The sequence below is a fragment of the Mizuhopecten yessoensis genome, unplaced genomic scaffold, assembly GCF_002113885.1.
Source record: "Mizuhopecten yessoensis strain PY_sf001 unplaced genomic scaffold, ASM211388v2 scaffold7725, whole genome shotgun sequence".
Lineage (NCBI taxonomy): Eukaryota > Metazoa > Mollusca > Bivalvia > Pectinida > Pectinidae > Mizuhopecten > Mizuhopecten yessoensis.
In genome coordinates, this window is record NW_018407191.1 from 1,154,202 (window position 1) to 1,171,499 (window position 17,298).

The following is a 17,298-nucleotide window of genomic DNA, read 5'->3' on the forward strand; positions in this document are numbered from 1 at the left end:
ATTATAAACATTGTGAAGGCAGTCACGTGATGGACTGAGAATCGAATTAGTTTAGTAATTGGACCTTAATTGAGCCGACTATCGATACGAATTTCTCGTAATCGACCATACAGTGCATAAAACTGAATCTTTTCATTTTAATAACATTTATAGTGTAACACAGCAGCCGTAAACACACGTAACAGTTGATAACAGTAGTGTTTATTTATAGACGTGCATCAACAATCTCATTACAGGTACATGTACAGGTGGTTACAACATCTCATTACAGGTACAGGTACAGGTGGTAACAACATCTCATTACAGGTACATGTACAAGTGGTTATAACATCTCATTACAGGTACATGTACAGGTGGTTATAACATCTCATTACAGGTACATGTACAGGTGGTTACAACATCTCATTACAGGTACATGTACAGGTGGTTACAACATCTCATTACAGGTACATGTACAGGTGGTTACAACATCTCATTACAGGTACATGTACAGGTGGTTATAACATCTCATTACAGGTACATGTACAGGTGGTTACAACATCTCATTACAGGTACATGTACAGGTGGTTATAACATCTCATTACAGGTACATGTACAGGTGGTTATAACATCTCATTACAGGTACATGTACAGGTGGTTACAACATCTCATTACAGGTACATGTACAGGTGGTTACAACATCTCATTACAGGTACATGTACAGGTGGTGATTACATCTCATTACAGGTACATGTACAGGTGGTTATAACATCTCATTACAGGTACATGTACAGGTGGTTACAACATCTCATTACAGGTACATGTACAGGTGGTTATAACATCTCATTACAGGTACATGTACAGGTGGTTGCAACATCTCATTACAGGTACATGTACAGGTGGTTACAACATCTCATCTACGTATGGTAATACTTCACGTTGTGTCTCTGACTTCGAGCTAAGTAACTAGGCCTGTGCCAAACCATGGCCACACTCGATCCCATACTCTGTCTCTCTGAACCTGGGTCCAAATTGACCTGTCCCTTCTCATGGCCAATTCCCGACCCCATGAATATGGGATGCACCCCGTTAAATACGTTTTCCAGTATATATGTTACATTATTGCCTACAGCCATCATCTGTAAACCTGTCATCATTAATACTTGGTACATACCTATGAGACTATAATTCCTCCAAGTATTACATGTACCCTTTAGGCTACTGCTACCCGACACATTACTTCCCACGACTAGTACGCGACTAACAATCTACAGATATAATGAATCTAATTCTAGTCGTGAAAACATTTTGATGAACAAATAAAATTTTATTCAACAATTCAAATGTTAAATGCATTACAGATATTCGTTCTATAAAGAAATATAAAACCAACCGGTTATGCAATCGAAAATACGTATCCTATTCCAAACGACATTCGGTTATACCCCATCACAAAAACTCAATTTATTTACTGCCTGAACCTGACATTGCAATAAACCTGAATGGAAAATTATCAACATTCTTCAGACATATTGGGGTTTTTTTCACTATTATCCAACAAAGTTATATACCAAGATATAATACATCACATGGAATATGCAAAATTGTATGCACAAAAATATTTTCTCTAAAGAAAACGTAAGCTATCTTAAGCGAAAGTCATCAAAGCATATTTTACATGTTTCACTTGATGAGTTTTGAAATATTTCTTCACAGTCCAGATATTTTGTATTATTACACAACCTTGCTAGTTCAAGATAACGTTCTGCGAGCACGTGTACGAACACATGGCAATCCATTCGGCAGAAGCTTATACAATTTTCTTATGGGGACAACCGTGTAATGTCACCGACCTGTGGCATAAACTATAAGCTAGGTCAGCTTGATTTTACTTTCACTAATTCTACCTTATTAAAATACTTTGTTTATGCTGTTATGTTTTATTACACGGTGTGAGGCTTTTTATAATTAAAGCTAAATGAGTGAAGAAGAGTATGATAGGGGGTGTAATTTTTCGATTCTCTTAAATCAAAGGAATGTCATTTTCTTATTCTAGAACGTTAAGCTAACTATGCCTCCAGAGATCGGGTATAGTTTGTTTCATAACAGAATTTTACCAACGGTATATAAAAGCAAGAAAATAGTTCATTTGGGAATCACTTGAAACCTCTTCACCGTTACAGAATCAGCTTTCCCAGGTAAGAATAATGGTAGCTAAGCTAGCTTTGTTACAAAGAAATTGTTTTGTTGTGCTATTTTGAAATGTTATTTCTCTTACTTTTTTATGGATAGCTTAAACTATCTTTATGATATTCATCAAGATCTAATTTTGTTTGTGAATCGCAAAAAAATATTCGGGTAAGCATGTATCTCCAAAGTATTCGAATCAACCTCTTACCTTTCTGTGGTGTTAATCACGACTGCTTACTTTCACAGTGTATTTGATAGAGATGAAGACTATGTTATTCGCCTGCTTCGTGACACTACTGGCGGGGGCTGACGCGGCAGGGTTCCTCGACTTACTATTTGGGGTTCCGACAGATCCTCCTGGACTTCTGAACATGACGAACAAACACTGGTTCTGTCACGATCTCGACTGCCCAGCTTATGAACCTATGATGACTCCACCTGTAAGTAACGATATAATTTGTATATGATAACTTTATACAACGATATTATAAATACGAAGCATCACGATTTTCAGGATATATGTGTGTCCTTTTAATTTGTCTAGGTTTTTCTACATGTGAGACTATCGTCGTTAACTAGAGCTGATTATTATGATCTGTTGTTATTTCATGTATTTTCTTTATGACGGTGCATGTTGTTTTCTGTTTCGTTTTGGTGTCTCTTCAGTTGCTATCGTTTTCTGTTTCTATCGCATTTGAGCTTAGATTTTTGTCTTTTCGCATTAATGATGTGCATTTATTAATTTATCTTTTTATTTATTTATTTTTACGTATGTTCACTACATACTAGTGTACTGTTAAGTATGACTTTACCTTTTACCGGCTGTTGTGATAGTTTATATAAAATTGCACTGTTAGAAATCCTCTCAAATTCCAAATTTCTAGATAAAATCAGATCACTCCCGGGACGTTTCATATTTATTTAAACAATGTAATTATTGTTGATATAATTACAAGTGGCCTCTGGCAAATCCCATAAAACCCCGCTAGGAATTTATGGTAGATTTGCCAGAGGCCACTTGTAATTATATCAACAATAATTACATCCAGACAACCAGGTATTTTTTATATTTACATATTTTTCTTTTTTAAGACATATTCCTACAAAAACCATTTGCCCTGCCTCAAAATACATTTCAGGCGGCCATTTTGTTTGTTTACATATTCCTACGCCTGAAACAGGCAGTTGTAATTATAGTCGAGCAGTTGTAATTATAGCCTATATAATTACACTTGCCCTCTAACACTGTTGTAATGGGACGGCGCGGGGGCAAATGTAAATATAAGGTATCAGAAAGGTCTATTTCATTCATGTATCGTTTCATATTTATAAGGTATCAGAAAGGACTAGTCTATGGAAATCCATTTTACCTTGGGGACAGCCAGGTGTATTTGATACTGCCAACATAAAGATCATTTTCTCTCTTTAAAACACAACATTCGAACACTTTCGGTATTAAATATAATGTAATTTATTATTTTTGAGTGCTAATTGTCTTACCGAACTACAGCTTATACGAAATATTCTATATCGTTTCTATTATTTGAGTTAGTTTGCTATGTATCTCAGCGAGTATGTTATACAGCCCATGTAATTAGACATAACATTTACCCTCCTCTATCTGACCGTCTGCTACCACTAGCCCTCCACCACCACTGGGTCGCGGGTTCGATACCTACGTGGGGCAGGTCGGGGGCTTTTTCTCCGGGAACTCCGGCTGTCCTCCAACACCGAAACCTGGCACGTCCTTAAATGACCATAGCTGTTAATGGGACGTAAAATACAAACAAACAAACAAATACCCTCCTCTATGTTTTATGCAGGGTTACGAGAAAAGGAGATATGAGGATTCTAAGTGGGTGGCTACCAATGTTACAACAAATAACTACGGTTCAAGTCAAAATTCGCAAATGTTTAACAAACTCTTCAAGTACATCTCCGGGGAAAACTCAATGCGTAAGTATCTTAATGTCGTTGACATATTTCTGTTAATTGTCCATTACATGATTAATCCTTATGAAGACTTTGTTTTCAATTTAGGAATTAACAATATTTTTGTTCTTGTTATTTATACCGTATATATCTCACAAATGTTGAGAACACATTTCATCAAGCTTAAGGTTTATCGGAAAACAGTGCAAGCAGGTTTTTTAGGACTAAATCTTGTTTTTTCTTTATTATTTCATTTACAAACAAAACAACAATTTCTATATGCAAAGTTTGTTGTTTTTTACTTATTTTTGACAAAAAAATGCAGCAATTGCTCAGTCATTAATTACTAAATCGTCATTATTCGACCAATCAAAAGTAGCAATTTTAAAAATATCGCTTCAGCTGGAGTTGTTTTTGAGGTTATCACATATGTTCTAATATCCGAGCAATGCTTGAAATAGACAAATTAGTTGTTATTAACAAACATTATGTAAAAAAAAAAAACAATCATAAACTAGCTGTGTTTTTGTCGGAGCAAGAAATGACTTATAATGACAATGATCAGCATGTTTCACTCCAAACTATACATTTATGTTTATATAAGGAACGCTCTCAAATAGCGTGTTGTTTCTCTTTTATATTAGGATGCCATATATTGGTTATTAATTTGCATTTAGTTGTTATTACGTTGCATTAGAATATGTCGTAAATGTAGATAATTTTGAATTTGCGTAAAAGAGTGTAACAATATATTCTTCAGACCAAAAGGTTCCCATGACGGCGCCAGTGTTAAAACACGAAACCCCTGGAGCTACCCCCGGTGCAGCTTCTACACACATCATGTACTTCATGGTACCACATGACATGCGCGTCTCTACCCCAGCGCCAACCGACCCTTCGGTCTACCTCGTCACTCTTCCCTCAATGGTAGTGTATGTCGGGTAAGTAATGATTACTACACTTACATAGAACAAAACGAGGCAACCACGAATGGCGGTTCTATAGAATCAATGGCTTATGGGTAGTACGTTCTAGTAATTATATGAAACTTATACTTTGGTATTGTGAAATATTAGGCCCAATTTTCTGTTACGTTTCTAACCTAAATTTCAAAATATACCTAAGTTAAACGATGTTTTCCCTGTGGGGAAACTTAACACTGAAGAAAAATGTGTAGTTAAATGTTTCCAGAAACCGAATCCTGTGATGTGATTTATTTTGCAATAGTTGATTAATGATGGATATCATTCTGTATATATATATATATATATAATTGTAGCTATTTCAGGAGTGTTGTATCCTTGAAAATCACTTAGGAGTGTATTGTCATCGAAAACTACTTAGAGTTGTTTTTCATTGAAAATCTAAGTTTCAACTAATGACTAAACGATGGATACAACATTCGGCCTTTAAACATTATCAGCTTTAAATCAAACATGATGAAAGTAGCAAGTTTCTGATTTCCCGAGATCAGGTCTAGATAATATCATAAAGGTGAAGCGGAGGGAACAGACATGGTATGGTCAACAATAAATTCCGGGGGGAAAACGGGAATCTAGCAAAATAAGAACTGTTTTATAAAGGGTATATACATGTACATGTAACAGAGCTATACGCTAACTGGACCCTTCCTCAAGTTATACATGGAGTTTTCTTAGTTAATCTTAGTTAAGCATCGCGATATCTACATTGTAGTATATTTTCGTGTTAATTTTAACGATAATGAAGATGTTTATAGCATATTTACATCAAATTCATTTTTCATATAGCTCCTACAGCGGATATGCCAGCCAAAGTAAGGACACAGACGCTCTTAATGCCTTGAGGGCGGAGCTAAAGACCACGTCCTCCAATTCTGGATATACATTCACCGCCGGATATGACAGTCCATTTAACCTCATTCACAGACACAACGAAGTCTGGATTGTCGAATAATTATTGTGTATAGCACCGTTATTTGTATGTTCCAATACACGTGCTTCATACTTGTATATTGTCTCAAAGCCATGATGATCTCAAAAACAATTGTAAATATTGTACAGCGTAAATATTGTAAGTAATATAACATGATGAGTCATTGATGACGTAAGCGCTTTTTTGTAAATAAAAAAAAACTCTCGTATGTCTTTAGTTTAAACTTTATTTTTTATTGATGTTTAATTACAATAGTACATGGTTATAAATACAGAAAAGGATCCAGAAACAAGTACATAGTACTTATGTAAATCCGTCTCCTCCTCGTATGTCTTTGTTCAAGAATTTATCATTTGACAAATTATATTTGGTATATAACCTATATTCCAGATATATGGTGTTCTGTAATGTCCACTTACTCTATCACCAAACAGGTCTATCGTTCTCCTTTAAGCAAAAATTGGTTACAAAATTCTTCAAACCGCTCTTTGAATTTGCGATATCAAATTGCACTTACAATTTTGTGCAACATCAGACATATAGAGGGACCGAAGATATCACCTTGGCGTAATCTCATAAACGTGTTAAGCCATTAGAGTCAACGATTGCAATGTTTGAATACCTATCGGATTATTAAAACGGATAAATATATCTACACATGCCAACCAATCCCATATGAAGTATATTTTGTAACCGGCAAGTCTAGAAACAATTTGGCAGAAGAAAGGAAGAAATGAGAGGAACAACACCAGCAACGCAGCAAATTGTTTGAGAACTTTATTAGCGGAGTCGATGGTTCGGAATTATAATAGGTGTAATATTATGCTTGGACGTGTAATCTCATTTTATATAAAGGATATTGCCGTTACAATATATAATGTGACAGATGACTGCGTTCAGAAAAGCCAAACAAAAAGGTTGCTCTGTTAACATTAAAGCATGTTGTTTACGTAAAATGAAATTACTTTTAATTATTCTTATCACAGGGAAGGTTCAGAACTTCTGTGAAAAACTTAATTATTTCATCATCTTTTACATATTGAAAAATAATATCGAAAATCAGCTAGAATTAATATTGAATAAAATTGTTTAAAACAAACATCTACGCGACGGATTACACACTACAAAAGTAGTACTTTCAACGGTGGGCTCACCGTTGTGTAGGACTATGTACTAACTTGGAATTTATGACAAGTTAATAAGTGTTTGTGAAATTCGAAAAATATGTAAAGCGCTTTATATCTTTCCAATAATGACATGTTGCCCAAATCGCATCATTAAGGATATGATATAGATGTACATATTAACACTTGCAATATCAATGCAAACATTTCACTAGATGTGTTCGTGCTTCTATTATATCCTCTGGATAATCTGCCTGTGACTAACAGGACAGGAACTGGCTGGCCCCTGCTATATAACTCTTCTGAATCCTCCACAGCGACCGAATGCTGTTCCTGCTTCTCGGCGTACACTTCTCTACATCTCCCTCCTCTATGTCAGTACTAGTGTTCCTAGCTCTAACGGACTCACTTGCAAACTATTTGCAGCTCGCTTAAACTAACATGCACTAGGCTCTGTACCCTCTGCTCTTTTTGCAGTCGGGTCTTGATAGTTCATTATTTTTCCCTCCACCTCCCAGGGTACAGTAAACCCGTCATCACCATCTGCTTAGGCTTTTTGGCTACAACTCGATTTCTGATCGCAAGGGTGTCACTGCGACCTCCGACACTGCACTACACCCTAGCCCGAACTTTCTGGTTGTCCATGTGCACACCAAGTCACCATTCAATATACCGTTGCCTTTACAGATTCTTCTCTCCACGTCCTCCCTCTGCGGGCTTTCACCTCTCGAGCTAGCTCCCTCTCATCATCTTTGCTGTGCCTAATGGTTGCCCGCCCGGTCTTTGCATCTGGTACTCCGAAGTGATTATCCCAAACAACGTTGTGTCGGATGAATGGTTATCATCTCAATGTCCCTAGTGGTCCACATTTTCCCTCTACTTACTGCCACTGTTACTGTTTCTTTCCGAAGTTCTTCACTGGTCTATCATCCTAGAGATGGTTTTGCGCTCCATGAAAATCTCACCTCAGGTCATGGAAGCAATCGGGAACCGTCGGCACTTTCCGTAATCGTAAGGAAGTGCCGACGGTTCCCGATTGGTCATTGCAGTAGTCAGTTCTTGTTATTTTACATCTAAGAATTCTTACACTGACAACAGTATAGGGGTTTTACAAAATAAATCATTATTCTTTTAATTGAATTAAAGCTGATATAGTGAAAAGAATACAAATACAATTTACTTTATATGATGCACTGCAGATTTTATTGAAGTATATTTGAAGTCTGTAAACACACAATACATTACACTGCATAACAAAATATACACATACCATGGTACTCAAAAACAGGTAAATTTTCTCTCTCCCTCACACATTCTGTATTCCTCACACCTTCCATTTTGTTTCTCTCTCTTACATCTGATTTCTTTCCATTACATGTATCCTTTTATCTCTATTTTAACTTCATTTTACATCTTTTTATTCTGTTTCACATATAATCTCAAGCATAGTCCTTGTTCCAAAGCTTTTCTTCACCAATTGGTTTGGTTTTATTTTATTTAACATCATATAGACAGCTTAGGTCAACTATTGTACAATTTAAACAAACCTGAGATGCTCACATAGATATTGTTTGCCAGAGGATGTCTTTCTTAATTGTAAACATAATATAAACCCCAGTCCTATTCCAAAGCTGGGACCAATAACAACATTTTCAGATTCATTGTAACCTGGTATTCAAAAGATACCAGAATTCATAATAACACAACCCCAGTGTATTTATACAGTGTTCTACGAAATTGATGTAGATTCAATAAAAATCACACTTCGGCAAAGACTTGACATCAAACACTGAATAAAGAATTTGTTGAGAATGGTAAGCAGATTTTTTAATTAGGCCTCCTCAAGCTCCACCAAAACACCATTACAGTCCTTTGGGTGCAGAAACACAACAGGTTTACCATGTGCTCCTATCTTTGCTTCTGCGCTCAATAGTCTAATGCCTTTTTCCTTCAAGTCTTTCATAGCCTCCGTTATGTTGTCCACCTTTCAAATTTAAAAAAAAAAATATTAAGAAATAATCTTTAACATATAATTCAAGGTTGAAGTTTTGGTATTTTTAATGATCTTCTTATAGCAAATGTGAAGACAATTTTGTGTGGAAATTTTGATGTTTTGCGATCTGATTAAATCCAGAGCTTTTATTCCACTCCGATACTCTACATTCAAGAAGCTGGAGTATCAGAATGGAACAAAATATCTGTTTTTAATCAAATAGGTGTTTTAAATATTTTTCATAAATATCATCTGATGCCAAAAACATGGTATGAGCAAAACTTCCAAAGCATTAAAATATTGCGAAGTAAAAATCCAATGTAACAGTATTCCGTCTTTGCATATTGCAGAGTTGTCTTCTCTTATGAGCAGGTATTGATTGTTATGTCATTTGTTTGTGAGAGTAACGTCATCAATTTTTGAGAAAATGACATTATTTTCTCACACAAACCAATACAATGACGTAACAATCATTACCTGCTCACAAGAGAAGATAACTCTGCAATACGCAAAGACGAAATATAAGGGAAAAAGACATCCCCTGATCAAGACAAACATCAGTTTAATGGACAAAGGGCAATAAACCTTAATATAGTCAGACAGAAGTCAACATTTGAGCATGTGAAACCCTGCTTTTAAGACAGGTACATGTACCAACATATGAAACCTGGCATTTGCTTGTGGCAGAGTAAACTATAAAAGGAAATATACCCCAGACAAAGTGATGCATACACAGACCAGGGTTCATACAGGAATTTTACTATAAAATTCTAGGCTTTTTTACGGCCTTTTTATTGCCTTCTTTTTACTCAAATAAAGGCCTCAAATTTCCGCCAAAAAAATTCTCAAAATACAAAGATCTGCCTGTATTACCTGTATGTCTCTAAACTCATCATTTAAAATCAAAATTTAACACTGGTCGGTAGTCCAAAAATCAAGAAATTAACTTGTAACAAATATCTCATGTTTTTGTATTTTCTGAATTCATTTTTATGAGAATAACACCACAAAATCACCAAAATCAATATACCATTATAGTTCAAATATGATTTAGTCAAAGTAAAGGCTTATTTTGACGGCCTCTTGTGTTATAGGAGTACAGTGGGGACTACTTATTCAGTTTGATTTAATTAAATGAAACTGACACCATGTCCTTATCACCCTTTAAGTTTACTTATGTTTTTCACTAAAATAGAGTATGATTTACCTCAATACAGATATGATGCATTCCTCCATTTTTGTTCTTGTCCAAGAAGTTCTGTATAGGGCTGTTCTCTCCCATCGGATTCAGTAACTAGGTAGAAACCACAAAGGAAGATTGTGTGATAGTCATTAAGCTGATGTCCTGGTACAGAACACAGGACATGGAAAGTACAATAACTGTGGGAAATGCTCATCCTACATTAACATTATCTCAAAAATTCGCCTCAGATAACAGGCTACGAAGGTTGGTTTGTGTTTTACATCCTATTAACAGCTATGGTCATATTAAGGACGTGCCAGGTTTGGTTTTGCCGGAGGTCCCAGAGAAAAACGACCAGTACCTGGTGACTGCCCCATGTAGGACTCGATCGCACGACCCAGTGGTGGAGGGCTAGTGGTAGCAGAATGTCAGACGCCTTAATCACTTGACCGCTGCGGCTACTTAGGGATAAAATAAATATGGCCTTGCTTTCCAGATGCTATAGTGGGACACAAAATTACATCCAGAGCTGAATCCAAGCAGACAGGGGAATTTTGACTGGTAAATAGAAAACCTGAATTTTCTTACAGTTAGGGAAGGATCATCAGAAATGTGTTTACTGTATTGTCTGATGCATGAGGTGAATACTGTATTAAGACACTTAAATTAAATGTGGTTTTTTATACATGGCCTGAAAAATATACACAATATATAAACCCTACATTTGTTGCGCTGAATCAGAAAGGATGACTGACTATATTCTTCACAAAAAGTCAATTGCCACAAATTTAATATGGTATACGGTGATTGAAATATTCAGCTGAGCAATTTAGTATTGAGCGATTCCAAGTCAAGAAAATTTCATAAATCATGAAGTTTTATGTTGTTTGTATATACAATGTTTGTAACTATGTAATACAATGTTTGTAACTATGTAATACAATGTTTGTTACTATGTAATACAATGTTTGTTACTATGTAATACAATGTTTGTAACTATGTAATACAATGTTTGTAACTATGTAATACAATGTTTGTTACTATGTAATGAAATATGATGTACATGTACAATGTTTATATATCATGAAGACTTCCATGACAAGACAAAATAGTTTTCTTTACCTGGAGAAGATATATGTATAATGTACGAACCTCTAATTTTGTATCTCCAAGTTCAATAAACACAGTGTATACGCCATGGTCAGGTTGAGGCTGTAAGAATCAAATTAGATATAAAACATATATAATAACCAACTCACACAAAATATACATAAATACCCATTTCTGATGGAACATACTGATCATAGGCTTTCTATGGCAGAACCTGTTATTCTGAGTTGGTGAATGTTGGAAACATTTTTTTATATAACAGGTTTTTTTTTCTCTTTTTTTTTCGTTTTTTGCAAGGTTATTAACATTCAATTTGTTATGTAGCGAGAACGTGATGTTTAAAAAGCTTTATCCAAATGACCTTGTGACCGTGTCCTTAGACTTTCAGCATTCAAAGTGTTTATGCTTCTTTCTTGTGATTCCGTAAATCCCTGAGAGCAGATATCTGCATTAACATTGTTTGTTTAGAAGGTAATGGTTAATAGAAACAGAAAGTGTTTTAACTTTGGTAACAATTTATTCAACACATAGTGAGAAATTGATCCATACAAAAATTGGAAAGCAACATTGGACACTGTCCTTGACCAATGACCTTCCACCTTTGCAGCTTCTTCCTTTTTTTTTTTTATTTAAGCATGTTTAGTATATATTCCGTTGATAACACGAAAAGACATTGAAATTTCAAAAAAAATCAATCACTCCAACAAATTTGGCAAATATGGTTGATGTTCATCAGCTGTTTTAAAATGTGATAGGAAGCATGATTATTTGGTCTATTGGGAACAACTTACATGTTTGTCGCTGACTTCGGCTCCAAGGACGTCCCTGAACAGAGAGGTGGCCTTGCCCATGTCAGGAACAGCTACAGCCACATGGTTTATCTTACCAATCTTCCAGTTCTGTCATGTATGCAATGATATTTTGATTTAAACATGCATTTCTAGAAATTGTTACAGATTATGTAATCTTCAATTGAAACATGATGTTCAAAATTTGACCGCATACTTTAATATAAAAGTACCCCCAAATTGAAACTGGTCCAGAATCCAAAATTAATTGAACATATTATGAACCATCACTACATTTTCAATATCAGTAATTCTTGTTTTTGCAGGTCAATTCATTTAAAATTTATTGTTTTTGCAGGTCAATTCATTTAAAATTTACAATCATTTTGACAATTATTTTTCTTTTAGCAGATTTCTTTCTTTAGTTAACAGATAGGAAGCCTCAAGTTAGACATTTGAGAATATCACCCCTTGGGTTGAGATTTTTACTATCATGCCCTCAAGGTAAGGGAAGATTCTATAAAAGATACAACAATTATAACCTATAGCTATACATGTACATCAGGTTACCATGGTTACATAAGACAGATACACCTATAGAAAAGGTGACATTCTACATGATGTCTATCTATACACACACTGTCCTTCCTGTAGGTGACAAGAGATATCATATCTAACATAAGTACCCAGATTTTCAATTTCTGAGGGGGTTCAGATACAAAAAGTTATTTTCGTAAGCAAAAATGACATTTTTTTGATGATTTTTTTCTTTAGAATGTATCCTCTTAGAACTTTCGAGCCACAACTTTGCCAAAATTACACCAGGTTCTTGAATGTGACCCATTTCTGTAGCCATAAACTAGAACCTTCTAAAATTGACCACAAGATTCTCGGGTGTGGTCTAGTCCTGTGGCCATGGATCTATTTGAACAAGACCTCAACTCCCAAAAAGATCATAACAACACACTAGAACTATTCCAGATCACCTACCCTTGACCAATCAACAGATGTTGATCATTTTTCGGACTAGTAGATTCCGACACAGTTTTCATGGAATCAATAACACTACAATATCACAAGGCTGGGCAAACCAGTCAGAGGATGGGACAATTTGAAAGAGGTTGAACACCAACAAATGATGGTGAGCTGTTTTAACATCAGTTAACTGAAAAATGTTCTAATTTGAGAATAAAAGAAGATATGTGGATCAACAACAAGCCCTTACAACCATCCTAATCCTCATCGATCAATACTCCAGAAGATATGCTCACTTTTGCTCTCTGCACCACTGGAATGTGTCATACCAAAATTGAAGGCTCAGTGTGCGCCACCTTGTGGATGATACAAGAAAATAAGTTTGTTCTCCTGATGTACATCAAAAGAATCTTGCGGACAGACGTGGAAAGGTTAATTTGACTGACTTTGAAGTCAGGTGTTGCTTCTCTGTAATCTTCAATGGACAGGTATCCGTCTATAGCAATTGGTCAGGTTTTTTTTACCCGAGACCAATCAAAAAGTTAGTCACATGCCTTCAATTTTGCTACAACATATCCAGGGAGGTGCAGGGAGGGAAAGTGAGTGGAACCCCATTGAGTATTCAGGATGAAAGATCCTAGGAAAGAAAGTTTAAATCAGAAAAATAATAAAATCACAAAGGAACTGAAACAAATATCATCTCACACACAAAAAATGGAACCAAATGCCAAAACCACAAACTTCAATTGTTCATCAAAGCCTGTCTCCAACACAGACCTTCCACATCTGATGGCCAGACAAAATTTCAATCCATGAGTTCTGGCAGAGGACTGCATGTCCCAATCACTGTCTCTACCAACCAGAGGAAATGGTGGTGGATTGGTTCAAAGGTCGAGACCAGTCAAATCACTGATCCAGAACCCACAGTCCTCCAGAGAGACAGGTCGCCCAGTGACTGCTATCTGGAGAACTTGTGATCTCCAGAAGACTAGGATGTCCTGGACGAAGCCAAGGTCCTGGCTACAGGTTGAGCCTACTGGAGAGCTGTGGTTAAGGCCTTATACAGAGTGAAGAGGACTAAGTGATTAACTAAGAACCAAGCTACAAAATATGTCTGAGAATGAACCAATAACATCTACACTGACAACATCCTTTTTACCACCATTCTTCCTTTTGATCATTTACCACATCACCCATTAAAAATCAACAAAGGTGCTAGCAAAAGTTAATCTCAATTAACCACTCGATTTGCACCTTCTGTCACTTTGATGGGTTTACCCATAAAAAAAAAGAATCATTAAGTGACATACTTACTCCAGCACATACTGCCCTTCCTGTGTGTAACAGCCTGTCTTGTGCTTTTACCTACAGAAAAAAATCTTTTTGTTTAATTCTGTTAATCAAGGTTCAGCAAGCCCAAAAAGATGGTTGTATAATGGCCACGTTAATTTCAACCCAGTGATAAGTCATGTTTAAGAACCCAATTAAACATTGATATCTAAGTATTCAGTCATAGCTTGACAAAGGGACCAGTCGGTCTTGAAACGTTGCAACACGTTTAATATGTACATTGTGTATAAAGTAATACTTTGATATCACATATTTCCAAACTGATTGATCTTATTGAAGATATCATAATTAAACATTAATATTGAGATGTGCAATTCGGATGCATTAAACTTAAGGTTAAGACCATTAAGTCAGGAAAACAAATCAACATTTAATGTTATAAAATGATAAAATGATTTTTTTTGGAGATGGAGAAAAAAATGTTCCCAGGACATTTACCAAAGTGGGGAGGGGGCTTATAAGCGAGAGGGGGCTTTTTTGCGGTAAAATATGGTAAATATATAATTCATTATTAATCTAGGTCACACATCTCTGGAATTAACATGTAAATACTATTAAAATACATCAACAAGACATTTTATAATAATTGTGGTTTTGACTAATCTTAGAGCTAGGCCAGTATTACTCTCAACAGCTAATCATTTATCAAGCTCTGCATGACCTAGGTAACTTTAGAAAGGGTTTAATTTTGTAAGCATACAGTTTCATTACAAAAGTATTATTTAAAATGAGTTCATGTTCCATATATTCAATTTACGTATCTCAACACCAATGTTTAATTAGGGTCTTTTGACTTGAAATATGACTTACCATGGGGTTGAAATTTTTGCTGACCATACCATCATTTAGTGGGCTAGTCGTAACCTTAACATTTTAATGAATCCAATCAGATCCAGTACACAACACTGATTGAGCTACATAGCTGTAGAGACCTATATAGCAATATCCACATATAGTTTAAAGTTGTATTGAGCTATCTTTCTAAGATTTCAGTTTGAATAAAAATATATCATACAATTAGATGCATAGTTTTATTTTTCAATAAATGTAACAAAAAAGCAACAGTTGTTTATTAAAGAACAATTTTATCTGATGTCTTTTGTAATCAAAATAGGTGTGGCGAAACTGAAATGGGTTGATCATCGACGATCAGGTAGCACAGTTAGTAGAGCGTCCGTCTAGAGTTCAAAGGGTCCTGGGTTCAAACCCTGGTCTGGCCGTTACATTTCTCTTTCTCCTGTCAGGCGCGTAGCTAGCCCCTTTACCATGTGTAAGCCCGATATGGGGTTGCCAAAGGCAGCCCCCCCCCCCCCCCCCGAAAGCACGAGCAGGAGGAGAGTATGGAAAGGGGTCTTCCCCCCCCCCTTTAAGTGGGGTCTGGGGGGTCTCCCCGAGGAAAATGTTGTTTATTAGAACATCTCAGGAGCCATTTAGCACGTCCTGATGTCTGTTTTCTTGTTTTCATCAGCAAGAAAAAACTCCTATGTTTTGTATATCTATATACCTATTTACGTGGATCCAGTGTAATTCTGAAGATTAACCGTCGGTATTGCTTTGTACACCCTCCGTACATACATTGTCTGGTTTTTACCTAATCTTGATAAATGCATTTGATACTTCTGCATTAGTGAACATGCAATTGGGTTTGTCTTTCTAATAATCTGATCCGAGTTAATTGGGAAGCGAGGTTACCCCCACTGTCACCTTTACTCAGTCTCCAACACAGTTTCGTCTTCTGTTTGTGCTTTGTAACTGGTTCCTTACACTTGCTCCTGTTATTTGTTGGGCATTTCGAGAAGCGAGGTTGCCCCACTAACTATTAACAATGTATCATACCTGAGGAATTACATATGTATACTATATATTCAAAACTTAAACTCCACTTTATAGTATCAGCAAGAAAAAAAACGTCATGAAAACCTATACTTGTCAAAATCATGTGCAAGCCCGGGCTTATTGGCTTACATGGTAGCTACGCACCTGCCTGTTACAATTTATTGGCGGTCTTGCCAACCCTGGTTTCTAGCATTTGGTGTCGCAATTTAATTTAGCAAGGATATACCCAAATCGCAGGATCTCGTTACAAATGTCTGGATTACACATATGATATGGGTCACAACACACATACCCATATCAGTATAGCATATGTGTATTTCATACATTTGAAATGAGATCATGTGCCCAAATCTACGTTGTTAATAGTGTTGTCCTTGGGGCGAAGACTTAGAAAAAGGAGGGTCAGTCGTTGCTATTTATTGGCTGGGTCAATACAATAAATATGGAAGAATCAGTCGTTATCACAATGCCATGTCGATTATTTTCTTTAACAGTGTTAGACACAAATATTTACATTTACAAGAAGCGAAAGTAACCAATCAACTCACTAACACAAAATAAGTTAAAGTGAAAGTAGAAACGTCAAAATAGATAAAGCTAATGTATAACTTGCAAGCAATCGACGTATCGAAACAATCGTCTGCTCATCTTTTGTCTGTCTTACCAGGGAAATGGCTCGTCTTGATATGTGTTTTAGTAAGAAGGTCATGGTACCGGTGAAACTATTGTAAAGCAGATTATTTTTGACCTTACAGTAACAAACAGAATGCGCATGCGTCGACTACACTAAGCATAAACTTCGCCTAAAATATAAGTTCTTTGTGTTTGTTATTAATTTCTGCCATGTGGAATAAAATGATACAGAACACCACTTTTAAAGGATTCCTGTCTTTTGAACTCTTTTCTTTAAACTATCAACCAAGT

General features: G+C 35.9%; 2 protein-coding genes across 2 annotated transcripts; one reads left to right on the forward strand and one right to left on the reverse strand.

Annotated features, from left to right (window-relative positions):
* The first annotated feature begins 2,144 nt into the window (after positions 1 to 2,144).
* Positions 2,145 to 6,223, forward strand: LOC110454261 (heme-binding protein 2-like). The gene is made up of 5 exons (XM_021503687.1): positions 2,145 to 2,177; positions 2,416 to 2,609; positions 3,993 to 4,125; positions 4,862 to 5,042; positions 5,871 to 6,223. Exons 2-5 carry the CDS (start codon positions 2,430 to 2,432, stop codon positions 6,034 to 6,036), a joined length of 660 nt encoding a protein of 219 aa, XP_021359362.1. The 5' UTR covers positions 2,145 to 2,177; positions 2,416 to 2,429; the 3' UTR covers positions 6,037 to 6,223.
* A 2,097-nt stretch (positions 6,224 to 8,320) lies between these two features.
* On the reverse strand, positions 8,321 to 17,250 carry LOC110454233 (methylmalonyl-CoA epimerase, mitochondrial-like). Its single transcript, XM_021503641.1, has 6 exons — positions 17,039 to 17,250; positions 14,503 to 14,553; positions 12,217 to 12,324; positions 11,468 to 11,527; positions 10,340 to 10,426; positions 8,321 to 9,123 (listed from the first exon to the last, which is right to left on the reverse strand). Exons 1-6 carry the CDS (start codon positions 17,081 to 17,083, stop codon positions 8,971 to 8,973), a joined length of 504 nt encoding a protein of 167 aa, XP_021359316.1. The 5' UTR covers positions 17,084 to 17,250; the 3' UTR covers positions 8,321 to 8,970.
* Between the last annotated feature and the right edge of the window lie 48 nt (positions 17,251 to 17,298).

Bases quoted from the DNA above. Each gene is read 5' to 3' on its own strand.
- LOC110454261 (XM_021503687.1), top strand. From the start codon at position 2,430: ATGAAGACTATGTTATTCGCCTGCTTCGTGACACTACTGGCGGGGGCT. The intron at 2,610-3,992 runs GTAAGTAACGAT...TGTTTTATGCAG, and splicing joins AACCTATGATGACTCCACCT to GGTTACGAGAAAAGGAGATA. The intron at 4,126-4,861 runs GTAAGTATCTTA...TATATTCTTCAG, and splicing joins CTCCGGGGAAAACTCAATGC to ACCAAAAGGTTCCCATGACG.
- LOC110454233 (XM_021503641.1), bottom strand. From the start codon at position 17,083: ATGACCTTCTTACTAAAACACATATCAAGACGAGCCATTTCCCTG. The intron at 11,528-12,216 runs GTAAGTTGTTCC...TGATTCTTACAG, and splicing joins CCGAAGTCAGCGACAAACAT to CCTCAACCTGACCATGGCGT. The intron at 9,124-10,339 runs GTAAATCATACT...TAAATTTGAAAG, and splicing joins TGCATCATATCTGTATTGAG to GTGGACAACATAACGGAGGC.